We start from the raw sequence: 25,617 nt of genomic DNA, 5'->3' as shown, positions 1-25,617 counted from the left end.
GGCTGGGCAGCCATACCTGCTCTGCTCCTTCCTTATGTGGAAACCATCCCTGTCCTTGAACAGACCTGGAGCCCTGTGCGTGATGTTTCTGATTTGGACCATTTTGTGATGGGAGAAACAAACCTGTGTGTAATAACTGAGAAGAGGTTTCACCCAAGATTTATACAACAGCAAGTTGAGGTGGATTTTTTGTTTGTTTTGGTTTAGGTTTTTGTTTCTTTTTTGATAATCCCTGGTGCTTACTTCACTTTCTTCTTGGCAAGCAGCTCTCTGTTATCTTCTGGGAGTTGCATTAGCTGATTTAAGTCCATCCTCGTGCCGTGCATCCTTGATTACACCACCTATGCACCAGTTTGCGTCTATCAACACGAACTGCAGTCTGTGCCTGGTCACTCAGCACCATCATTGCCCCCTTTGAACTCTTCAAGGGAGCTCCAGCTCTTTACTAACCCAAGTTAGTGTTGCAGCTTATTCTGTGCAATCACTGCTCATGTGATTTTTCAGACAGTTTATGAAGATGCTGGAAAGCAGAAGCCCCAGTGCAGTGTCCAAGGAAGGCATTTCTGGTACCTTCCTCCCCCTTGGAAACTGACCTGCCATCCCACCTTACACTGCCCATCTGCTCAACCATGGAGACCAGCATCTTATAGCATGAGCACGACTAAGGACACTCAGTGCAGGACTTTGTTCAAAGCTTTTTGGGATCCGGGTGCACTGTGTACATACACTGAGCTGCACCCACATGCTTCACACCACCTCTGAGGAGAAGCAGGAAGGCAAGGTTTCTGCCTAGATTTGTGTTGTCTTCTATTCTCAAAAGGAAGAAATGCTGTTCTGAACTGTACATCACTAAGAAGAGGGGACATGCACGGCTGAGAGGCCCATGGCCCACCACTGAAGGGACGCTCATCACTGATGGATTCTTCACCCTGAGGAGAGGGAATACCTACAGCTGAGGGGAGAAGACATCCATGGCCAAGGGATCCCTCACTCATCACTGTGTTTGAGAACCTCACGACTGAGGGATCATTCAGCCATCACCGAGTTTGGGGACCCCCGTGGATGGGGGGGTCTCCCACTCATCACTGAGGACCCCCATGGCTGGAGGGTCTTTCACCCATCACTGTGAACTGAGGACACTGAGGGGTCCATCACCCATCACTGAGGATCTGGGCGGTGCCTGTAGCCCCCGGGACCACCGCGGAGTGCTCAGACTCGTCCCGGCGGGGCCGGGGTGGGCAGCCCGGTGCCCGCTGCGGTGCCGGTCGCTCACCGAGCACTCACCTGGCCGTGCTGCGCCGGGCGGGCGGCGCAGACTTTGACTCCAGCCTCTATAAAAGGTAACGGCGGTTGAGTCAGAGCCGCCGCCTCCTCCCCGCCCGCTCTCACGTACGCGCGGCCGGGCGGACACGGAGCCGCCGTCCCGCACCCGCGCACTTGCTGGAGATGAGCCGCTCCGTGCTGCGGGTCTGCCTCTTGCTCCTGGCCGTCCTGGGCCGCTCTGCCGCCGGCAGCGAGGACGGCCAGGACCAGGGCGCCGAGGAACGCACGCACCCTCCGGGGAAAGGTGAGCAGGGGGTCCCCATCCTGCGCGGGGCACCCCGGTGCTGGGTTTGGGGTCCTCTGTGCACGGGGCATCCTGATGCACGGGGCTGCCCGGAGCACGGTTTGGGGTGCTTGGGAGGTCTGATGCATGGAGCACCCCAATATTGAGTTTGGGGTCCCTGATGTATAAGGGGTGTAGTGATGCGCGGGGTTCCCCCTTTGCTGGGTTCGGGATGGTTGGTGCATAGAGCACCCCAACGCGCGCGTGCTGGACTGGGGATGCCGAATGCTTTCGTGGGGTCCCCGATGCTTGGGAGCTCTCCCCGTGGTTAATTTCGGGGGCTGCTGTACCTCGCTCTGCACGTTTGTTAGGGGCCGAGGTGTGCCCCAGTGCGGGGTGTCCCTGTGGGGCTGTACCCCCAGCATCGCCCCGTTGCAGGAGCTTCACCCATCACCACCCCCCCCCCAGCACGTCCCTGCCTTTGTCCCTGCTCCCGCCAACTCCTGTGCAGCCCGACCCCTGCCCAGGCGCTGGGGCTCCCGCTTGCTTCCAGCCCTTTCCCCCCACTAAGTCCTCTCTGCATCAGATGAGGGGGCTCACGGATGCCGGGGTAGGGGCAGCCGGGGCCTTGCAGCCTGTGCCTTGCACGGACCGACCGGAGGGTCCGGCCCCGGACCCAAGTGCGGCGGGACGGCGGCTGGTCCCCTTTGTCCTGCAGCATGGCCTCTTGCCAGCGGGGTCCGCCGTGCCTGGCCCTGCATCCGCGTTATCCCCACACAGCGCAGCGAGGACGGAGTCCTGCCCCGCTGCGGGGCTGTCGGGGATCTGCCCCATGACTGCTGATGGGGCACGGGGGACGTGCATGAACTCAGCGCTGGGTGCTATGGTGTGCTCCCCCCCACAGCCGAGCGCTGTCTTGCTGGAAGCGTGGGGGCTTTCAGACCTCGGGGTCACTGTTTCGGGGGAAAAGTCCTGGGGTTTTGGTCTTGGTCCCTTTTCTGACTGGGCACCGTGGCGCTGCCAGCGCTCAGCAGGGCTTTTGGGGCAGTGCCATGAATTTGCTCGCAGGGGGCTGAGACTTTCCTGATCCTGGCTCCACTCTTCATCCCAACCCTGCCGGAGGGGTTGTTTCCCCAGTTCAGCCTCGCAGTGTGTCCTTGGTTTTGCCTCTGGAAAGAAGTTGCCCAACCCGTGCCAGGACAGCTGCCCTGTGGTGTAAACCAGCAATCATTCGGTGCCAGGAGTTGCTTTTGTTATTGCAATGAATCACATTTCTCACCAGAGCTGCTTCTGCGGGGCTGAGCGCTGGACAGAGATGGGGATGCAGATGGTCCTTGCCACAGACATGAAGTAACGCAGGCCACAGGGTGGGAGGGCATCAGGCATTCAGCATGAATTCAGCGTACTGTTGTGGTGCTGTGGCAGTGGGGTTTGAGATGGGTGAGTGCAGAGCTTGGGATAGCAAAGGGAAGCGAAGGGTAAGAAGTGGCAGTGGTGTAGGTAAGGAACAGAGCCTGGCCCGTGCTGTACTGCTCTAGACCTGTCTGGTCTCAGGAGCAGGTCTTGGCTGGGACCTAGCAAGGCTGCTGCCAGCGCTGGGAGCTGCGTGTCTCAGCACCACTGCAGGGCGATGTCTGGGCTCCATCCTCCTTGAGGCTCATGCACAAGGTGGGGCTGGTGGCCCCCACCCCTGGACACCCTGCACAAGCTGGGGCTTGTCACTAAGGCTTTGCCATGGGGCTGCTCTCTGAAGAGCCTCTGGCTTGCTCAGTCCCTTGTTACAGGTGTCTTTGGGAAACAGCAACTTTCTTTGCTATTGCAGCCTGATTCCTCTCTCCCTCCCTCCTTTCAGACCTGTCCTGCTCTGTGTCCTCTTCTTGCTCATTCCCTGATGCTCTTCTTCAGCTAAGCCCATTTCTCTTGCTTAATATCCCTTATTCATCTTATACCCCAGCCCCAAGCACTGATTTGTCCCCTGGGATTTCCCCATTTCCATCCCTTCAGCTGGGATGGCCCTTCCTCTGCAGCAATGTGCGATCGTTTCCTTTTTCTGTAGCATTTGCTGGGACAATTGGGTTCACAGTGAGCAGGGATGTGCCTTTGAGTAAAGCTTGCCCTGTGCCTTCCTCCACCCAAACCCTTACCCCTGTGACGTGGAGCTGGCCTAAACTGGGGCCCTGTAGCCCCAGAGCACAAAGAACAATCCCTGCGGTGACCTGTGCTGCCAGTGGTAGATTAAAGGCTGATCCCCAAGGCTTGAGTTTATAAACACAAAGGGGCTTTAATGCAGCCGGGCTCGGGAGGGATCTGTGCTTTGGAAGAAAGATGTTGGGGTTGTACAGACCCCGTGCCTGTGCCATGGCCTTGGGAGCTGGCGGTGGGCAACGTGAGCACAGCATTGCAGTGAGGTACCTTGATTAGGTTATTGCTTTCAAGGGACATGGTGCTGGATGTGTTTTGTACGCTGGCACCCGGCTGCTGTGGCTGGTCCCTGCTTTGGGACCTGCACTTTGTGCATCTCTGCGTGTCCTGGCACGTCCTGGCTCACCAAGCACCAGGAATATCACCTTGATTTCCTTTTTGTCTGGGCCATGAGCTCCATGGGGACTGATTTGCAGACAGGTGCTTAGTGCTCGGTGGCACATCAAGGTGCTTCTGACCTGGCATCCCCTGTAAACCAGCCTCATCCCATAGGGCATTGACCCAGGGCAGGGTCCCAGAGGGCAGAGGAAGCTCTGGCAGGATCACTGTGGCTAAGCACAGGGCGCAGTGTACTCAGATGATAAGAGCAGGGTGTCTGGGCTAGGTGCGAGCCCACTCCCCTGCCCATCACACACAAGCCACCAAACTCCTGCTGGAATTCCAGGCAGGTGCCGATGGCCACGTTGCTGTCAGGCAGCATCCGCGCTCTGAATGGCACATGCTGTCAGTGTTGTCGGGTTCCCCGCAGCAGCCTCAGGCTGTGTGCCCCCTAAACTATGAAAACCTGAGGATGGAGAAGGCAGACACATAGGGCAGACCCTCTGATCACTCTCCTTATCGCCTGCCTCTGCCTCCTGCTCCGTGCAAATGATCCTGAGCCCCCTAGTTTTGTGGTGCATCCCTACATCCCCATGTCTCCTGGGAGCAGCTTGCTGCATTGGTGCCTTTCCTATGTGGGATTCGCAGCTTCCTGCGGTTGTACTGGCTCCTCAGCCTGCCAAAAGCTGCTCTGGGCTGCAGGACATGCAGAGCAGCACGCTGGTAATGGCAGCGTCTGCCTGAACTCGGCAGGAAAGTGTTGTTGGATGGTGTTGGATGTCAAGGAGGGAAGGAGGCTGGCTCTTGCAGCAGCGCCGGTATCCCAGAATGGGAGGGCCGAGAAGCAGTGAGCAACAGGGGGAGAAAGCATAAAGGAGGGAGTAAGTGAAAGGGGAAATCTCAGGCTGCTGGGGGAAGGTGTGTTTAGTACTTAGCTGGGTCTGAGGGGTTCTGCATAGCTGTGCATGGAGCCTTTCTCACCAACAGCAGCTCCTGTTGGTACCCTACTGTGGTTTTCTGCTGGGACCCGTGCAAGAAGCCCTCTTCTTGCTCATCAAAGCAACAAGGTTGTTTCCCCCCGCATCTCTGTGTGCTCAGAGGTAGGGCAGGGCATGCAGGGAGCTGCAGCACCCACTGTTGTGGTGAGCGGTTCATCAGCAAGGAGACCTGGCTCCGCACAGCTTTCCGAGGGAGAGGACGTGCTGCGGCGGAGGGGAATGTGGGAGGCAGGCTGGAATTATGCAAATGGAGGTTTTGGGGCAGGGCAGTGGGTTAATGTTCATGGCAAAGGGCTGCGAGATTGTGAATGCCCCCAAGTGGAAGGGACCGGAGTATTGCAGGACGCATCTGAGCCATGCTGAGGCCGGGGCAGATGCTGAGCATCCGGGCTGGGCTTGTCTCGATGCTCTCTTGCAGCCCTTGATGCATGTGCCAAGGGGACCCAACCCTACACAGATTTGCTTTGAGATGCTTCCCCGAGTGGGTGGCTGCAGCTGCACCCAGATCCATGGGATGGGGAAACACGCTCAGGTGGCCTCAGTGCATGGGTAAATGCTCATGGATCCTCTTGGCTCTGACGCCAAGAGACCCCCAAAGAAATCCATCATGTTGGGATGGATTGGACTGACTCCTGGGTACAGCTGCAGCCTCCAGGGTGTTCAAAGCTGCTGAGCTGAGTAGTGAGAGGCTGTGAGGAAGGTCCAGACCCCCCTTGGCTGTGGGAAGCAGAGTGGGATGTGGGAGCTGGGGTGGGTGGCACAGTGCTGACACAGCAGGCAGGTACCAGCATGGTGCTATTGCTCAATCTACAATATGATGTTGGAACTGCTTTCTGTCAAGGCAGGGTCCCTGGAGGCGAGCACGAAGTGGGGTGCCAGTGCAGGCAGTGCCAGTTGAGGCATGTGCAGAGTCAAGGCATCACGTACCAGCCCTGGGCTGCCGTGCTTTATGTGCTGTGACTGCTCCAAAGCCAGTTCCTCTTGGGGCATTTCCCATGCTGCAGGAGGGGAATCCTACCTAGAAAGCAGCAAACACGGCTCCTGTGCGTAACCCATGGCCACCTAGTGCGGATAGTGCGGGCAGGGCAGGAGAACGGGGACAGGATGTGGTGTTGTTTCCAGAGGAGCATCCACGTACTCTGGATTCTGGTGCATAGCCAGTGTCCAGGGACAAGGTAACCTTCATGTGAGCAAGGTGGGCTGGATGAATGCCGGGTGCATCCCAGAGCAATGCCATGGCGAGGGCACTGCAGCCTGTCCCAGGGCACACGTGTTCCTGCCTGATGCAGGCTTGCCCAGCCCTCTGCTTGCTGCCCCTTCTTCATATGCCTTTGGGAGTACCCTGTGCCCAGGCAAGTGACTCTGAGCATCACTCCTGAGCATCAGAAGTGCTGCAGAGATGAGTCACTGGTGATGGGAACAGCCCTCTGTGCTCCCTCCAGCAATGATGGGTGCCCCTGGGCACCCTCCATCCATTTTCCAGCCTGATTTTGCCATGGCAGCTGCAACCAGAGGCCCCCAGCATGCCTGGATCCTTGCTGAGAGCAGAGCAGGATCCTGCTGAGCTTGGGCTTGCATAGGACATCTGGGCCTGGGAAAGCGTGCCTCTTCCTTTCTCACCCCTGAGCTGGAATCTGCTCCTATTAATAGCAAGTGGCTGTCGATAGCTGCTGTCAGCAGCAGGGAAGGGCACCAGGGCAGCCCCTCTTTTGTCCTAGCCCACCAAGGGACAGAGAAGCACCTACTAAATGTTCCTCCATGTCCTTCACCCTTGAGGAGCTGATGAATATGGGTGTTATGCTGTCCCTTGCTGTTGGATGTGTGCACCTCTTTGGTCCAAGCCCGTCCCAACCTGGCACCCTCCATTCCTTCCCTTGTGGGCTGGTATGTGTCAGTAGCCTGTCTGCAATGACCAGCAAGGAGAAATCAGACGCAGAGCCCACAAATTACCTGTCCTGCCAGTCAGGGCAGGGGCATAATCCTTATGGGTCGTGTTTCCCTGCTTGGGGCAAGTCCAAACCCTGCAACCCTTTGCCTGGAGCTGGTTGCCTGAAGACGGGCTGGTGATAACCAAGGTGTTTGGTCATGGGCATGTGAGTAGCAGCTCTGGGGCACCTCTAAGGCCAGCTCCAGGGATGTGCTGGGAACCTGGGCTATGCTGGCATCTCTGGGGAAGAGATGGTGCAAGGGCTGGTGTGTGGAGTGCTATCATTCCCTCAAGACCTGCCCCACAGGGGCTTGCCTCCCTCTATATCGGGGGACACCCCCAGCCGTGGGAGGACACACCAGGGCACGTCCAGGGGAAGTTCAGGTTGGAGATAAGGCAGAAGCTCTTCCCTATGAGGGTGCTGAGGCGCTGGCACAGGGTGCCCAGAGAAGCTGTGGCTGCCCCATCCCTGGCCAGGTTGGACACAGGGGCTTGGAGCAAGGAAAAGCTCCTGGCATGGGCTTTTCCTAGGGAAAGAGTTTGAGCACAATAGGAACCTCACACAGTTCTGTGTGGGAATTGGGGTGGTCGGGTGAGTTGGGGCAGGGGGTTGTTGGGACAGGGTGCTCACTCTGGCCTGTTTTCTTGTGGCCTTCTGACCCCATGGTAGAGACACTCAGTGATGAGGAAGGCAAGGTTTTAGCGCTCATTTGGTTCCCCTGCTGCAAGCCCTAGTGGGAGGAGGGTGCCTGCACAATGCAATGCCCAAACTCCTCATAGTGTAGGAGATGCTTCCCCCCACACCTCCAGCGTTTCAGCATCACAGGAGTGCCATCAGGACAGGAACTTCCCTGGCTGCTCTTGCTTACAGAGCCTGAGCAGGGAAGCTGCAGACCTGCCCCATTAAGTGCTTTGTGCTGGGACAGTGTGAGTGAGTGAGGTGTTGGCTGTGCCGGGGTGGCTGCAGGAGCTGCTCAGTGACGACAGCCAGTATCTCTTATTTTTCCATTATAAGGATTGATAACAAAGCGTCAGGCCCTGGGGTTTTCCCTCTGACCGACATCCACGGGAGACCTGACCCTGCTTGGAGGAGGCAATGCCCTCTGGGAGCATCCTCCTTTCCTGGGCATGGCAGCAGGGGGACAGCAAAGGCACAGAGGGGAATTGAAGGCAGCGGGAGCCCAAAGACCTGCGGCGGGTCTGGGAATGCTGCCTGGTGGAGGCGTGTTTGCTGCCAACCTTTCCCTTCCATTCATGTGGGTTTTTCTCTTCTCTTTTTCTTTCCAGGTCTTGGCCACGCTCACTGGAGCTATGAAGGTAAATACCCTGCAGTTACTCTGCTTCTTCCCTACCACCCAGCACACCCTGGGCCTGAGCCAGCCCTGGTTAATGATTACAGGGCTCCTGTGCACACTCCGTGGCTCACCCTTCCCTCCTGCCTGACCCCATCACTTCACCAGTGCCCGAGCCTGGGCAGAGATGGACTGAGGAGCCAGGGGCTGCTCTGATTTGAGCAGGAAACAAGGGCTCTAACAAGGGTTTCCCCAGCCCCATGGGTGTGGGGGGATGCCCCTTGGGGCAGGGCTTCTCCCTGACCCTGTGCCACTGGAAGCAGGCTGCGTTCTCCAGGCTGGACTTGCAGCCTGAGCTGGGACTTTGACCTGCCCAGGGATTAGCTGTGCTCTCACCTCTTTCACCCTCGATCCCCATCACTCCTGGCCTTGCCTTCCCATCATGGCTTGGGGGCTTCTCCACAGCATCACTGCATTGGTAGCACTAACACATCCCTTCCCACAGCAGTGGCAGGACAGGTCCCTGCACCATTGCTCTGCCCAGGACCAGAGGCTGGCTTGGACCTGCTAATGCACAGCTCCATCTTCACAGGGTCCTGTGAGGGGCTGGCCTGAGGATAGGCTTGGTTTTGCACTGGCCCAAGGTGTGTTAGAAGCAGTCCCCTGCAATGCAAGGGGAGGTTTCTGGGGCACCAGGCATGCTTATCCTAGCAATGGCACGGAGGAGATGCGGCAAGTTAAGCAGCCACCCCAGCCACGTGAAGTGGCCCTTTGTGGGGCTGTACTGGTTGCAGTTAGCAGCCCATCAGACCTGTGGCTGTGGGCTCCTGTGATCCTAGCAGCACTGTGGTACATGGCTCAAGTAGCCTGATGGGTGATACCTGCCAGAGAGCAGGCTGTGCAAGGCAGGGAGCGTGTAAGGAGCTGCAGAGCAGCAGCCTCTGGCCTTGCCAAGTCCACTTGTAAATGATCTTCTCGCACTCTTCCCAAACACCCCAAAAATAGACTTTCCTGGCAGCTCACCACGCTCCGAGACCTTTCCTGATACAGCTGCATGCAGTCACATGGGGGCACAGAGCTGCTCCTGAGCTAACCTGATGGAAACTAACCTTACAACCATGGTTTACTCCCTGGCTGGTGCCTGTCCCCTTCCCCACCACCCTCTAAACCTCCTTCCTGGGTCTTTCCCCATTTGGTCTCATTCCTTCTATTTCTCCCCATACCAGACCGGAATCGCTGGGGTGAGGACTACCAGGACTGCAGGGGCACCATGCAGTCACCCATCAATATCAACATGGCCAGCACCATCTTCAGCCCCCATCTGCGGGCGATCCAGCTCTCTGGCTACAGCCTGCCTGCCAACGAGAGGCTCAAGCTGAGGAACAATGGGCACACTGGTGGGTGCAGAGGCACAGGCTGAGGCTGAAGCACAAGCACAGCCTCCTGGCAGGATCCTGATACCTTTCCTTGGGCTCTGGGCAGGGGATTCTCTTCCAGGCTGCAGTCAAGGTGACTTCAATGCCAAAAGGGAAGCATCGGGCTGTTGAGCCTTTACAGAGTCTATGTGCTTTCTTGGCTGGAGGGCCGAAACCAGGACATGGAGAATTCACCACTCACTGCCTTTGGGAGCTGGCTGCAGGAATTAGTTAAACCCCACATTTCCTTTAAAATCGTTCCCTGTTGTTTCTGATGCAGTTTTGCACATCAGTCCCTCCCCTGCATTTCCCTTTCAAAGAACTAGTCCCTGATGTGATTTAGCCTTACCTACTTACAGTCTTTCAGGACTTCTTTAAGCCTGTGCTTCAGGATGGCATCTCAAGGTCTTAAGAAATTCCTACAGGTCTTTTGTTTCCCTTCCCCAATTTTAGAATGTTTTGGGGAAGTCTGGACACACCTTATCAGCATTACTTTAGTATCGGTCTCACCATGCCACGTATGGATGAAAAAGCACATCTCCTTCGTGCTCACCACATATGGGGATGCCAGGTCCTGGTTGCTACCAGCTTTTTCTGGGAGCAAGCTGAGTGTTTTGTGCACGCTGGTGTGTGCCAGTCACTGAGCTCAGGAAAGGTGATGGGGAAAGGGAGTTGCTGTCGGTGCGATAAGGCACCTCCTTGCCCTGATAGCTAGTGAGATGGAGCTGACCTCTGTATACAGCAAACCCAACAGGTCAGACTCGCTGTACGCAGTCAGATCAGCCACACAGTGCATGCTCAGAGCTTTATATTATGGCCTCCTGCCCTGCAGAGTTAAACTAGTTTTGCTCAGTAGTTGCTATTTTAGACACCCTGGCATCTGATGTTGCTTGGTGTTTAGAAAAGCAGTCAGAGCATTTTCGTGGCCGGGTGGGGGAAGCAGTTTCTCACATGGCTATAAGAAGCCTGGTTTTTGTTCTGGCAGCTACCAGTCTGCTTGCTCTATGAAAAGCCATAAATAAATAAAACGTTGCAAGTCCAGTAAGATATTAGTACAGTCACTCCTTTTTTGCAATATAAAGTGTGTGCTGTATAAGCTTTCTCAAAGGCCTGAAAATGACTCAGGTAGGTGGTAGAAGGAATGCAGTGATTTAGATACACAATAGAAATGTGGAAGTAGATACACTCCTGGGGAGGGAGCAGTCTCCCACTTCCCGTATTTGAGTTTTGTATCTCTGAACCCAGTGGCAGGGAGCGCAGCACAGATGACTCAACACAGCTCTGTTACGTGGTTAATCCCAAATCTGCGCCCTAGCTCACTGAGCTGACGAAGGGACCCTTCACCTATAAAGACAGAGGAAGGAAAAGAGCTGATATTAAAAATGAGGGGGGAGAGGTGCTTAGAAGGATAGGTCAGCCTTTCTCAGTTCCTAGGGATGCTCCTGGTACTTTGCTGCGTGTGCTATTGGAGTTAACTCAGCTTTTAGATTTGCCACACTGCTGCACAAGTCCAAGAGAGCTGTCTAAACCGTATTAAAGTAAAATGCAAAACCAAGTATGTATTTATGACACTCACAGAGGCACAATTTTAGCTCTAAATGCTTTCAGGACATTTAATGCTTACGTGCCACCAGCTCCACTGCTGTCAGACACTCACAGGCTGCTTTATTTGAAAGGTCCCAGCTCGCCAAGTGCTGCAGCTCTCTCTGTCCAGCTGCCCTCATAGGTATTCAGCACTCTGCCAGTAGCTTTTTGTCCATGGTCTCTTTATATTCAAATACATTGCTGGATAGCTGCACTTGGAGCTGGCCCCTGGGAGCCTCTGCAGAGAGGTGCTTCACTTCCCACTGTTTTCATGGCAGCTATTTTTGAAGCTGATGCATTTACTGGGGTATTACCGTAAAAGTTGAAGGCTGCCCCACTGGCACATCTCTGGGCATTGACTTGCCCATAGCCTCACAAAAGGTGGAAAGCGAATCTGTTTGTTGTGCCCAATTTCCAGAAGGCCAGGATGATTCTTTCCCTTGAGACACCTTCTCTGCTTACCTGTGGGATGAACTGGGCTTTGTGTGGTGTTGACTGACCTATTGTGTTTCTGCAGTTGTTCTCGAGCTGCCGCAGTCCATGGCCATCACTGGTGGCTATGCCCAGCAGTACCGAGCTGTGCAGCTACACCTGCACTGGGGTGCAACAACAGGACCAGGCTCAGAGCACACCATCAACGGGCACCGCTTTGCTGCGGAGGTAAGGAACCCTCGTGCCAATGGATGCATCCTCTCCTCTCCTGCTTATGGGCAAGAAAGGTGCTGGAGTGCTGCATGCTCCTAGCACATGGCCTTGGTTGTCACTGGGTGACTGCTGTAACCCCAGCCGGGATCCCTGCTCCCTGGGCACCTCTGCAGCAGCAGAGCTCAGTGTAGGAGACCATGCGTTGGTGCTGAGCCAGACTTACTGCTGCAGCCTGTGGTCAGAGGTGAGGAGGAGACCACGCTCCAGGATGTTCTGGTGGTCTGGGGCTCCTGCCTGTGTCCATGCCCCCTTGCTGCAGCCTGGTCCTGGGCTGATGGAGCAGGAGCTGTGCTGGTCCCCAGAGAGGGGATAGAGCTCTGCGGGTGGCTGTGAGCAGCCTGCTTTGGGAGCTGCAGGGACTGTTTACTCTGTACACACTATCCTCTTGCTCTGCCAGCTCCCATCTGGTTTTATCCCTCCTTCTCTAGCTCCTGTCCTCAAACTGAGCCTGGCTCTGCAGTACAACCTCTGGTATCTGGGGCAGAGTGCTGGTTTGCTGTGCCTGACCAGAGCACAGCCTCACTCTTGCTGCTTTGCAGCAGCACATTATCTCAGTCCCAACAGCATATTCCCCTCCTAGGAGGGATGCTTGTCATGAATACATATTCCTTCCAGCCCTGGCTCCATCACGCTGAAGTCCTGTGGGGATGGGCACCTTGTGACAGTGCCCATTCTGCATTGTGTGTTCCCCTTCCAGATCCATGTGGTCCACTACAACACCAAGTATGACAGCTTTAAGGAGGCCATGGTCCAGCCAGATGGCCTGGCCGTACTGGGAGCCTTCCTGGAGGTGAGTCCCATAGACCAGCCAGGGGTGAAAAGTGGCAGGAGCAGGATGAGGATGGTACTGGGGTGGGCACAGTTTGGGGAACTGGTGCAAATGCTCCTGGGGAGGGGAGGAGAGAAAGGGCAATCCAGAGGGAAAAGCAACCCTGATAGGAGGAAGGTGTCACCAGGAGAGGGTGGCTTTTACAGGGAATGGTACCTCCCTGGTGGCACTGCCATCACCAGCACTGGCTGGTCTCCACGAAGCCCCTGTCTTTGTCATCACCGTGGGGTCTCTGTGTTGCAGATGGGTCCAAGAGACAACCCGTACTATCAGGAACTCCTTGACCATATGCAGCAAATCCAAAGAGAAGGTAAGGCCCTGTCCCACGTAGTTCTTGTCTCAGGGGCTGCAGCCCAGCAGGGAAACCTGCTGCACACAGAGAGGCTGCAGCAGGCATGTGCTGTATAGATGTGAGAAGGTGAGCACTGCACAGCTTGTACAGAAATAGCTCTCCAAGGTGCCCTCTGCTCGCATGAGCTTTCCCCTTCCTCCAGGACAATGCTGGCATTGATGGCAGCATTGTGGACCCAGGCACACGCGGTGCCAAGGTGCCCATGATCTCCATGCTCGTCCTGCCTGTTGTTCTCTGGGGCGTTGTGCTGGTGTCATTCCCACGGTGTTTATTCTCCCAGGTGAGGAAGTCTGGGTGCCTGGGTTCAACATCGCAAGCCTGCTGCCTGTCAACCTGAAATACTACTACCGCTACAACGGCTCCCTGACCACCCCTCCCTGCTACCAGGCGGTGAGGTGGACAGTCTTCAACCAGACTATGATGATCTCTCGTGACCAGGTCTGTCAGGGCGATGAGCCCATGCACCATCCATCCATGCATCCCACCCCAGTCCCCTGGCTCCCAAAGGCAGGATGCCTTTCTCACGCTGCTCTCCTTCCAGATTCTGAAGCTGATAACGAGCCTGAGGAACGATGATGGCAAACCTCTGCAGAGCAATTACCGGCAGATACAGAGCCTCCATGGGCGAACGGTGCTAGCGAGCTTCCAGCCCGCCTTCTTTGCACCAAAGCAGCTGCCTGCTGGTAAGGAGTGTGTTGAGTGTGCTCAGGGTGCAGGGATGCAGAGAGAGGGCAAGGAGCAGGAGTTCAGACATCCCGTCTCTTTAACCAGCATTTGCATGGGTTAGCCTTGCCCACTGATGTGGTCCTGCTGCAACCCTATTTCTGTGCTTCTTGCACCCTGCGCTGGGGAAGATCTAGGGAATATTTTATCCTTAGTCTTGCAGAAATAAGAATACCAGGACTAGGGATGTATGGCGGGGGGGCTGGAATTAGATGCTCTTCAGGTCCTTTCCAACCCTAACTATTCTATGATCCTATGGCCAAGCAGCTAGGTCCTAGCATCCCAGCTAGCTCCTTCATCCCCAAATACAGCAGGTAAACTGGGTAGGAGCTGCAGAACAGGCTTGCAGCAAGCCCCCTACCACCAACCCCTGTGGGAAGGGCAGTGCAGGGGACCTCTCCTGAAGGCTGTGCTCTGCCTGAGGCATCCCTGTCTGCCCATCCTGGGTTTGTCCTCAAAGGTCTTTCCTGCACTGGTAGTTATCAGCGACAAGCAGAAATTCCTGTTAGCCCTCAGGTGTGACTATCGCTCTGCATCGCTGAATTCTTGCCTGTTGCTGCTTTCTGAGGTCACCGGCTTTTTTTCTGTCCAACATCCTGTTCCTTCTCTGAACTGAGGGCATTTCCTACGCCTCGTGTCAAGGTGACTAATAGAATCAGCACACAGGCTTGGTCCCAGACCTGGGTAACCACACACCAAGTGCAAGGCACTTCCCTTCACCGTCCCACCTGCAGCCAGCTTGCTAATGGCTGCAGGCTTTTAATCACCATGGTCCTCAGCCTGGCTAGCAGTTCCCCATGTGGCACAGCATCAAATGCTTCGCTCAAGGCGGGACAGATAAAAATCTACCGCATTTTCTTTGTCTAGAATATCACTTATCAAAGAAGGATATCGGGTTAGGCTGGCATGCTCTATCTTTGGTAAACGTGCTGGATACTTTATCATGTTTTCCATTTACCTCCAAGCTTTTCTTCTACCACTTTCTTGCAGAAGCTGTTCCAAAGCCTCCAGACACTGAGGCTGGAGCAAGGGGGGAGCTGCCCTGCCCACTGTATTCTACCTCCCTTTCCTTATTTGCTATTTCTGTCCAACAACCTCCACTTTTAACAAAGCCTTTGCTCCTGAAACACCAGGACACTGCCCCAGCACTCCCGGATGAGATTACTGGTCCCTTGCCTTGTGTGCATAGCATTGTTGGGGTTTTCGCCCCACCTCGCAGTGCTGGTAACTGCCTGCTTTAGGCCTGGAGTCAGTGTACACCAAGCGGGAGTGCCACGGGGTCACGTCTGGCTTTGCTTGCCAGCACAAGTACCCACGCTTGTTGATCCTTCCCCAGTCACCCCCAGTTCAGCTCCTGCCCTGGCTGCTGGAAGAAGGCGGCAGCTTTCCCATAGCAGCCGCACAGCTGGGTAGTGCCGCTCTGCACGATACTCGACATAATGCAGCTGCTTAAAGCCATGCTTGTCATGGGGGGTAAATATCTGCCCTCTCAGCTCTCACACATGTGTAGGGACCATTGAGCCATCCTTATGTGGGTGCCCTGCCAGCAGTGGCTGCCTGCTTCCTCCTAAGGAGCTGCTCACCATCCCACTGCAGGCTGCTGCTCCTTTTGGGGTTTGGTGCAGTGGTGGGGTGCTGCAGTGCTCATCTTTCCAGGCCATAGGGGTGTTCATGGTTGGGCTCAGTGAAGCTTTTGTGTGGTCCTGGGATCCTTTTTGTACCCTCAATGCTCCTGGGTGGGGTTTCAGCTCACAGCATCTTGAGGGTTATGGGGAGTCTTCACAACCTGAAGGCTCTGACCCTCTCCTCTTGATCCTTCTGTCTCTCTTTCAGGTACTGCCAGCTCAGCTGCAACAGGTAAGTGAAGGGTTGCCACAAAAGAGGGGAGGGTGGCTGAGAGGGTCCCTGCCTGGGAAAGGGGGTCCTGATACCCATGTGCTGGGCTGGGGAGCTGGCTGCCATGGTGCATTGCAGGGCTGCCCTAGTATCCATGCAGCAGGCTCTCATCCTCTTGTCTTTGTCTCCTTTGCAGACGAACACTCCAGCTCTTCATTTCAAGCAGGTAAGCGTGCTCAGCTGAGGCTGATGCTTTTGTGTCCCCTCTGCCTTGGAGCACCAGCCCGGCCCTATCTCTCTTGACCAGTAGCCACTGGGGACCAGCCCAGTGTAACGTGCCTGTGCTTGGCTTGCAGGGGATGTGCTGGCTGTGCTCTTCGGGGTGCTCTTTGCCATCACGGCACTGGCCTTCCTGCTCTACATCCACAAGCATCGCAACCAGAACGTGCGGTGAGCAGTGGGGAGCTGCAGGAAGAGGGGGCCTAAGGGGGTAGCACTGATCGTGGGCATGAGTCAAGGGTGATCTATTGGGCAGCAGGATGGGTTAGCAGGGACCCCCTGCCCGCTCCAACACTCACCCCTCTTCTTACCCCATCCAGGCTGGACTCACCGATCAAATCCAAGGTCATCTACACGGCAGCCACCACTGAGAACACTGCATGAGCCCCACACCTCTGTGGTGGCCCCCGCTGCACTGGCTCATCCTGTCACCCCAACCTCTCCTCACTCCCACCCCAGAGGTGCTCCAGCACCCCTCGGCTGCTTGGGCTGCCCGTACGGACTGGTTTCCTGGGGCAGTATTTGGCCCCAGCAGATATTTTTGTTATAAAAAGCGTAAAAACCTATTAAAAAAAATTAATAGTAAAAAGCAAAACCTTCCCATGGTGCCAGGCCTCTGTGCTGCTGGGCAGGAAAGGGCACTGGTGGAGCTGGACCCACAGCGGAGATGGGCGCACATCCCGGCAGAGACAGCATCAGCCTCCATGCCCTGGGCAGAGCTCCAGAGCAAGCAGCGCAGGGCTCCTTGCACAGCCCAGCCCTGCCCTCCATCGCTCTGGGACTTCTTCCTCCTCTTATTTATGCAAAGCATTGGGAAAACAGTCAACGCTTGGGAGGGCTAAAGAAAGGCAGAAAATGTGGCAGAGCCACTGCTCCCTTGCTGGCCGGCCCTTACCCAGCTCATCTCTGGTTCTAGCCACCTTTACTGGTGGCTCCAATGCAAGCTGGAGCTAAGCCCCAGGGAGCAACACAGCCATGACAAAGCAGAGACAAACAGGCCTGAGAGCAGGGGTAGAACCTGCAGATCTCCAGATCCCAAAGTAATCAAGCTAGAACGCAGCCCATTAGGACAGACAGAGCAGGAGCAAGACCTCCAGCCAACTGGGATATACAACTGCCCGACCCCTCCACCCCCCAAGTCAGTCACACCAGCACAAGGCAATGTACCATTGCTGCACTGCTCCCCAGGAGGGCAGTGCTGCCAACCACACACACCACCACTTCTCTATGGTACTTGTTTTTATTGGTATAAAAGCCCACGGTGGATAAAACTGCCTTCTCAGCCCTGAGCCCAATGGCAGTTTCTCCCTCCCAGCCCTGTGGCACAGCATCAGGGCTGGTGCCTGCCTAAAAATCCCCATTGAAGTGCAGGAGAGGGCAACGATCCACCGAAATGGCTCCTTGAACCCCCTCCCTAAGCTGTGCCAGCCCCAGCTGCAGCATTGCATCACCTCCTGAGCCCTCCACCGCACCCCATGAACGCTGGGCCCTTTGGACACCATATGTTCCCATTCCTCCTCCCGTTCTCAGTGCTGTCAGTCCCCTCGGATCCCCAGGCACCGTCCTCCCTGCACCAGGATGCCAGCTCACTGCAGATACTGCGGTCCAGCGCCAGTGCGGTGGCTGCCAGGGCAGCGAGGCTGGTAAAAGAGGTGGAGAAAGCAGCACCGCAGGCATCAGCCCTGACCCAGAGCATGGCAGTGCTTTGCAAAGCCCCTTCCTCCACCCTGCAGCGAGGAGGTGATGCGGCCCCCTGAACCACAGGGGACAGCACATCTTCTGCAGCAGCGGGAGAAGTGATGGGTTTCTTTGGGCTCAGGCTTCCAGCGGTCCAAGGTAGCATCTTTCCCAGCAGGCTTACTGGGGCTCTGCCTGTGGCAGGGCCAGCAAAGATGGGTACCCCAAATCCGAGCTGTTCTCTGGGGGCTGCCAAAGCCACGCTGCTCAGCTGGCTGCCACAGCTGAGCCACAACTGGACCCCAGTGCCAACCCCACTGGAACTGGCTGGGGTCCCCCAGTCTGGGAGAAAAGGTATTGCAGAGAAGGTGACTGCTGCTCTTGCCACCAGGATGGAGGGGAGGGCAGGGGTGGCTGGGGACAGGAACATCCCACGGGGCCTCAGGATCCCAGCTGAGGGCTGGCTCCGCTCTGTAGACCTGCAGGAACCAAGAGGAGCGGGGCCCAGTTTTGACCACACTCCCTACCCCGTCCCATTCCCCCCAGGATAGGCAACAGCCCAACAACAGCCCCAAAACCCAGATTCTCCTCCAGAACGGCAGCCAAGGGGTGACAGTGGTAAATGCTCCAACCCTCACAGTGTTCAAGGCCAGGTTGGACAGTCTTGGGCAATACGGTCTAGAGCGTGAGGTGTCCCTGCCCATGGCAGAGGGATTGGAACTGGATGATCTTACAGTCTTTTTCAACACAAACCGTTCTATAATTCTATGACACCCTTGTTCCAGCCCCAGGGACACCCTCTCCCCATCCCAGCACCAGCCCTGGTACCCAGAAGGACCTGTAGGGTCTCCCACCCCCTTTATGGAGCAGGACTTACAGAGCAGGAAGCGCCTCAGGTTCTGGGCAGATCCCCCCGAGAGCATGTAAGCCCAGGCAGCAGCAGTGGCCATCACCAGGTAGGAGGGCACCAGGCTGCCCACATACAGGGGGTTGCAAAACGTCTGGGGAGAGAGGTAGGAGATGAGAGGGGTGAGCAGGCAGGAGAGAACAGCGACAGGATGGGTAATAACCACCTCAATGGGTGCAGTGGGACAGGGGTTACCAGCTCCAGGATACATAAACCCAACTGCTTCCCTAGTGCTGAAGGCTGTTCTACCCCCAGCACAGGGATCACCACACACCACACCAACCCCAAATATGGGTTCCAGTGCAGAGCTCTGCTCCCAGCTACTCACCGACCCCGAAACAGTGAGGTGCATGATGACAACCGCTGCAATCTCCCACCAGCGCCGATGCTCACAGCCGTGGAAAAAGATGATCCCCCAGAAGGTGTGAAGGAAAATCAGCACCATGGTCATAAAAGCTGCAGGGAGAAGGGTGTCACCAAAGAACCACTACTCTGAGCTGGCCTGCAGGCCATGGGTGCTGCTGGGCCGGAATGGGAGATGCTGAGGCGGACTCCAAACATGGGACGGATGGGGGAGAGGAGCAGAGAGGGTTACAGCAGACAGAAAGAAGGGTTTGGCACAGAGAGATGTGACAGGGTCTCAGATGGGTACAGGGTGCAGCATGGAGGGGATAGCATTAGGAGACTCCAGTCTTCCCACATCTGCTGCCTCTGTGGTGGGGCAGGGATGTGAAGGAAGGGTGCCTGTCACTCACCTGAGGTCAGGAAGTATAGCTGCGAGTCCCCGTGGATGCCCACTGTGCCGGGCCCTAATGAGTCTGCCAGGAGATTGATCATGGAGAAGGCGCCGCTCATGAGCCCAAAGCCCACGCCAGCCACTGCAGGACAGGGACACCATCAGGCCCTCAGCCTCTCAGGCCACCCATTGTGAGAAACCTCCCTTTCCCCCAGCACTATGTCCAGCCTGGCCTGAGATCACCCCTGCCCCTGCAGTCAGGACGCCAGCACTCACCGTATGCCATTTGCTGGATGGAAATGGGGGAGCAGCCATCCTCACTGAGAGCCACCAGCCCCTCAATGGCCTTCCTGTGGGATGAGAGCACGCTGGAGCACGGTGCACCACCAGGATGGAGCAGATGGGACCAGGGTCTCAATCTGTACCATTACCCCTCCTGGTAACCTCCCAGAGCTGCAGCACCCATCACAGAGCATCTATGTGACCACCCCGAACCACCCAACAAACCACACATGTAAAAACCATAGGAAGCCACATAGATTTTCCACACAGGAATGTGAGTGCCAGCCGGTGAACGGGACATGGGGTACAAAGCAAGCAGCACCCCCGTATGGACGGCAGTCCCAGTGCAGGGATGGGAGGAGCATGCCAGAAGGGTGTACCTGATACCCGGATTTGTACTCTTACAGGATATACGGAACAAAAAGGAGATGGCTCAGGAAGAGCTTAAAGAGCAGAAAATGCTTTGGGGAGGGAAACCGGGAGAGGTGAACTTCATAGTTTTTGTCAGCTAGAGATGAGGAGCACTCCGGGTGGCTCCTCAGCACAGGGAGTACAGCAGAGCTTGCACAGAGCCCCACAGGGCAAATGGAACGTGGTGTTTGTGTTAAAGGCTGCTCCACAGAGCTCTGCCATGCTTTGAATGCCTGCCTCCAACAGTCCTGCTGCAGGGAGCTGTGCAAGCCCCCATACCCAGTCCTGGCCTTCCCACAGCCCCTCACCATTGCCCAGCCAGCCAGGAAGGCTGAGAGGTATAAGGGGTGCCAGCCTCAGCATCGCCTCCCTTGTCTGCCTGCCCAGCTCCATCCAGGGTCCATCTGAACGCAGGTGCTCCCCCAACAACAGCATAAGCTCCAGAGCTGACAATGCAGGACAGGGTGTTCTCACCCCACAGCACCTGGTGGTGCCGAGGAGGCTGGGAGCTGCTGAGGCTGCACTGAGACTTTGCCCTGGGCTGGCCAGCGCATGGGGCTGGCAGTGATGTGCCACTACACAGAGCCCCAAAATCACCCTTGAGCTGTGCCTGTGCTCACACAAAACCATCCCTAAGAAACAAACAAGGCTTGCCAGGAAGCAAGGGCAGATCCCCAACCACTCTGTCCCCACATAGAAAGTGGGCACTTCCCAGTGCCTGGTGCCCTCTCTGGCATCCCCCAGATGCAGGAGCGCTACTGGTGCTACTCAACAGGGCAGCGGGGATGTGACACATCCTGCAGTTTCCCAAACCCACAGCCTCCTGTGCCAAAATCAGGGACACTCTATCAGCCACCTCAGCCCTGGATGCTCCAGACCTTAACACTGCTCTGCTTCACCACCGGAGACCCACTCATGCTCAACATGGGTACTACCTGCGTGCTCCCAACAGCGACCAAGGTGGCTTGGTGCCATGCTCAGCATCATCTCCAGCGCAGGAGCTCCCAGTCACAATCTGGCACTCAGCATGGCCACTGGGACCACTGGCAGCTCTGGAGCAGGGTGGGAGATGCCCTTACCTGAGGAGCTTGTAGTAGAGGAAGCGGAAGGCCTCCTGCAGCAGCACAGAGAACATCACCCCAAAGATCAAGAGACCCTTCTGCAATGGCTCATCCTGGGGGTTGCTGGCTTTGACCGCAATAAACCAGATGAGGGAGGAGAGCAGCAGCGACACCAGCCAGAAGAAAGCCCTGCAAGGGAGAGAGCTCCTGCTGGCACCAGTGCTGTTCTGGGACTCGTGCTGATACTGGTGCCATGCCCATCTAGGCCTGCACCCCTCTGTGCTGGTGCTGGCATTGGCAGCTTGCCCCAGCCGTGCACAGTCTCCTACCAGTATCAGCACCATCCTGGTTCCAGTCATGGACAGTTGGTGCCTATACTGGTACCACTGCTGTGCCCCCACTCCTCCTCCACTGGTAACCACTGCCCCCTTGTGCCCACACCAGTACCAGGTTCATATCCTCACCGGTTCCAGTTGCAGTACCATTTCCAGTTGCAGTACCATACTCTACTGATCCCACAGTGATACTGGTAACAGTGCCCCTGCTGCACACATGCACTAGTACCACTACCAGCGCAGTACTGGTACTAGCGCTCCCCTGATCCCATGCCATTAGTGATACCAGTGTCCTCCGCATCATGCCCACACGAGGCGGTGACCACAGTGGTACCAGTACAATACCGGTGCCCCTGTTGTGTAAAGAATGAGTACCAGTACTGGTGCCTGTCATGCCCACAATGGTACCAGTACAAGCATGGCTACTTGTGCTGCTGTCACACTCACAAGGGTATGAACACCAGTACTGGAGCTCCTATTGCAACTATGATCATCAGTAAGAGTACCAGTGGTCCTAATATGCCCATGACTGTTCCAGTAAGGGAAACAATAACTGTGCCCTTCTCATGCAAGCACCAGTATGAGTACGGGTACTGGTTCCCCTGTTGTTCCTCTGCCAGTACCAGTTAGGTCCCTGTCTCACCTAGTCTAATACATGCACTACATCATGTCCATACTGGTACCAGCACTGGCAATGGTACTGGTGACTAGCTCACACCTGTACCAGTTCTGGTACCAGCACTGATACCAGTACCCCCATCACACTCATAGCAGCATACCACTAACAGCATCAGCACTGGTATCAATGCCGCATCACACAAATACCAGCATCAGCACTGGTATCAGTGCCTCTATCACATCCATAGTGGAACCACTACTTATACCAGTTCCCCTGTCACATACATGCCAGCACCAGCACTCGTACCAGTTCCCCTGTCACATCCATACCCGGTATCAGCACTGGTACCAGTTCAACTGTCACATCCATACCCAGTACTAGCACTGGTAGCAGTGCCTCCATCACATCCATAACCGGCACCAGCACTGGTACCAGTGCCCCTGTCACATCCCTACCCAGTACCAGCACTGCTACCAGTGCCGCTGTCACATCCATATCCAGTACTAGCACTGCTACCACTTCCCCCGTCACATCCATACACGGTAACAGCATTGGTACCAACGCCCCTGTCACGTCCATACCTGGTACCAGCACTGGTACCAGTTTCTCTGTCACGTCCATACCCAACACCAGCAGTGGTACCAGTGCCCGTGTCATGTCCGTATCAGTACCAGCAATGGTACCAGTGCCTCTGTCACTTCCATACCCAGTACCAGCACTGGCACCAGAGCCCCTGTCATGTCCATACACGATACCAGCACTGGTGCCAGTTCCCCCCTCACACCCATACCTGGTACCAGCACTGGCACCAGTTCCCCTGTCACATCCATACCCAGTACCAGCACTGGCACCAGTGCCCCTGTCACATCCATACCTGGTACTAGCACTGCTACCAGTTCCCCTGTCACGTCCATACCCGGTACTAGCACTGGTACCAGTTCCCCTGTCACACCCATACCCAAAACCAGCACTGGTACCAGCTCCCCTCTCATGCCGATACCTGGTACTAGCACTGGCACCAGCACCCCTGTCACGTCCATACCCGGTACCAGCACTGGTATCAGTGCCGCTGTCACATCCATACCCAGTACTAGAACTGGTACCAGTTCCCCTGTCACGTCCATACCCAATACCAGCACTGGTACCAGTTCCCTTCTCACGCCCATACCTGGTACTAGCACTGGCACCAGTTCCCCTCTCACATCCATTCCCGGTACCAGCACTGGCACCAGTGCCTCTGTCACATCCACACCCGGTACCAGCACTGGCACCAGCACCCCTGTCATGTCCATACCTGGTATCAGCAGTGGTACCAGTGCCCCTGTCACATCCATATCAGTACCAGCACTGGCACCAGTACCCCTGTCACTTCCATACCCGGTACCAGCACTGGCACCAGTGCCTCTGTCACATCCATACCCGGTACCAGCACTGGCACCAGTGCCCCTGTCACATCCATACCTGGTACCAGCACTGGCACCAGTGCTCCTATCACATCCATACCTGGTACTAGCACTGGCACAAGTTCCCTTGTCACATCCATACCCGGTACCAGCACTGGCACCAATGCCCCTGTCAGATCCATACTTGGTACCAGCACTGTTACCAGCACTGGTACCAGCACCCCTGTCATGCCCATACCCAGTACCAGCAGTGGTACCAGTGCCCCTGTCACGTCCATACCCAGTACCAGCAGTGGTATCAGTGCCCCTGTCACATCCATACCCGGTACCAGCACCGGTACCAGCACTGGTACCAGCACCCCTGTCACCCCATACCCGGTACCAACAGTGGTACCAGTGCCCCTGTCACCCCCATACCCGGTACCAGCACTGGTACCAGTGCCCCTGTCACCCCCATACCCGGTACCAGCAGTGGTACCAGTGCCCCTGTCACCCCCATACCCGGTACCGGCACTGGTACCAGTGCCCCCGTCGCGTTCACACCAGCAGCAACACTGGTGCCATACCAGCACCAAGCAGCGGCGCCGCCACCCCACCCCCGGGGTGCCGCCGGTCCCGGACTGACCCGGCGATGAGGATGATGATGCGGAGCGGGTCGCGGGCGATGGTGAAGAGGAAGAGGCCGAGTGCGGGCCCGAAGGCGATGAAGGTGCACCCGAAGAACACGGCGAGCGTCATGGCGGCGGGCCCAGCACTCGGTACCGGGACGGGGCCCGGCGCTCGCTGCGGACCGGACCGGACCGGCCCCGCGGACCCTTCCCCTCTCCCGCCCTTCCGGGACAATGACGCCACGCGACGGCTGCGTGCGCCGGCGCGGACGGAAGCGGCGCGAATGGGCGGGGCCACAGCCGGGGTGGGCGGGGTTATGGGCGGGGTGGGCGGGGCTTGAAGCTGTGATGGCAACTGGGGGGGGCACTGGGGCCGCGGGTTGTCACAGGGGACCCGATCCTGTCATGCAGGGCATGGTTGCACCCAGCGTGATGCGCGGATTGACCCCACAACTCGTTAAAGGTGTAAAGTAGGTATGGTTTTATTCAGCGCTGAGACCCACGGGGGTAATTCCTCAAAGTCATGCGTGCCCCAGTGTTGTTTCCCTCTACATTTATAAGGTTGCTCCATACGCCTATACATATTCATGTCCTATCCCCGCTTCGTGTTACAATGAGCGAGAAGGTCCTTTGCGCCTCCGCAGTGCCCCCTCTGGTCACGGGCAGGGGTCTCAAGGTGAAGTAAATGAGTCTTCCTCCTGTGGGTAGGGGTCTTCAAGATGAAGTAAATGAGTCTTCCTCTTCTTGAACTTTTCTCCTTTTAGTCTTCATGTATGGCCTTAGGGTTTGGTCCCAGCCATAAACCATCTGCTTCTCCCCCTAAACAGTAGATTCAGGGGTCTGCTTTTCCTTATCAATAGCTGCTTATCAGTAAAATCAGGCGTCTGCTTTTCCTTGTCAATAGAACCCCTGTACAACCCCCCTGTACAACACCCCTGTACATTAGTCAACCCTCTGCATCAAGGGGAGCTTGGCCCTGGCATCTCACAGCACCCCTGTGTACCCACAGGACCTGGGCCAGCCCAGGGCCAGGCCTAGCTGTCCCCAGGGGTCCCTAGCTGTCTGTCACCCCACTGTAGGTGTGCCTCGCTGCAGAGGTGCTGCTCCCAAACTCCCTGCATCCCCCAAGGATGTGGAGAGGTGATCACACACTCCTATTGCACAGCCCGATGCGGGGTGCAGTAATGGGTGCTGATACGGAGTGTGTGTAACTCATAGAGCAATGAGAGTGCTGAACAGTCATGTCCATCACATTTCCTTCTTACAATCAGTAACGTAAATATGGAGACTGTGAGCTTTGTGTGGCGCTTGGCTTTGGGTGGCCTGACCTGTTCTGAAATCACTCAGATCCCTGTGAAACCCACGCAGGTTGGTAATGCGGCTCTTCACACCCTCACCCAAAGCCTCTGGCTGTGAATGCAGGGAGGGGTGGTGGTGGTGGGCTGTGTCTGGCTCCGCACAGCTCAACGTGTCTCTATGATACTCTTTGTGTGGTCCCTCCCCTCCAGCGCATAGTTCAGGGGTATTGAACAGGAAGGGGTTGGAGATGAGCTGAGGCACCAGAGGGATGAG

The 25,617-nt window shown here is 56.4% G+C and overlaps 3 protein-coding genes across 4 annotated transcripts; 1 reads left to right on the top strand and 2 right to left on the bottom strand.

Annotated features, from left to right (window-relative positions):
• The first annotated feature begins 1,346 nt into the window (after nucleotides 1–1,346).
• CA9 (carbonic anhydrase 9) lies at nucleotides 1,347–16,594 on the top strand. 2 transcript variants are annotated; one of them, XM_061363226.1, is made up of 12 exons: nucleotides 1,347–1,567; nucleotides 8,279–8,308; nucleotides 9,510–9,680; nucleotides 11,800–11,942; nucleotides 12,685–12,777; nucleotides 13,060–13,126; nucleotides 13,449–13,606; nucleotides 13,710–13,851; nucleotides 15,725–15,748; nucleotides 15,924–15,953; nucleotides 16,084–16,177; nucleotides 16,327–16,594. In XM_061363226.1, exons 1-12 carry the CDS (start codon nucleotides 1,447–1,449, stop codon nucleotides 16,388–16,390), a joined length of 1,137 nt encoding a protein of 378 aa, XP_061219210.1. In that variant the 5' UTR covers nucleotides 1,347–1,446; the 3' UTR covers nucleotides 16,391–16,594. The 2 variants fall into 2 exon arrangements, with proteins under 2 accessions (XP_061219210.1, XP_061219211.1); XM_061363227.1 differs by lacking the exon at nucleotides 15,725–15,748.
• A 633-nt stretch (nucleotides 16,595–17,227) lies between these two features.
• LOC133217614 (gamma-secretase subunit Aph-1b-like) lies at nucleotides 17,228–24,306 on the bottom strand. Its single transcript, XM_061363225.1, has 7 exons — nucleotides 24,063–24,306; nucleotides 21,099–21,269; nucleotides 19,603–19,676; nucleotides 19,346–19,468; nucleotides 18,919–19,046; nucleotides 18,561–18,684; nucleotides 17,228–18,162 (listed from the first exon to the last, which is right to left on the bottom strand). The coding sequence occupies exons 1-7, from the start codon at nucleotides 24,173–24,175 to the stop codon at nucleotides 18,125–18,127; spliced, it is 771 nt and encodes a 256-aa protein (XP_061219209.1). The 5' UTR covers nucleotides 24,176–24,306; the 3' UTR covers nucleotides 17,228–18,124.
• On the bottom strand, nucleotides 22,670–23,638 carry LOC133217613 (uncharacterized). Its single transcript, XM_061363224.1, has 2 exons — nucleotides 23,412–23,638; nucleotides 22,670–23,328 (listed from the first exon to the last, which is right to left on the bottom strand). Exons 1-2 carry the CDS (start codon nucleotides 23,617–23,619, stop codon nucleotides 22,688–22,690), a joined length of 849 nt encoding a protein of 282 aa, XP_061219208.1. The 5' UTR covers nucleotides 23,620–23,638; the 3' UTR covers nucleotides 22,670–22,687.
• Nucleotides 24,307–25,617: the final 1,311 nt, after the last annotated feature.

The sequence above is a fragment of the Neopsephotus bourkii genome, unplaced genomic scaffold (genome assembly GCF_033783945.1).
Source record: "Neopsephotus bourkii isolate Nb327-2 ecotype Australia unplaced genomic scaffold, CSIRO-AGI_Nbou_v1 NB_1148, whole genome shotgun sequence".
Taxonomy (NCBI): domain Eukaryota; kingdom Metazoa; phylum Chordata; class Aves; order Psittaciformes; family Psittacidae; genus Neopsephotus; species Neopsephotus bourkii.
This window is presented reverse-complemented; position numbering and strand designations above follow the sequence as displayed.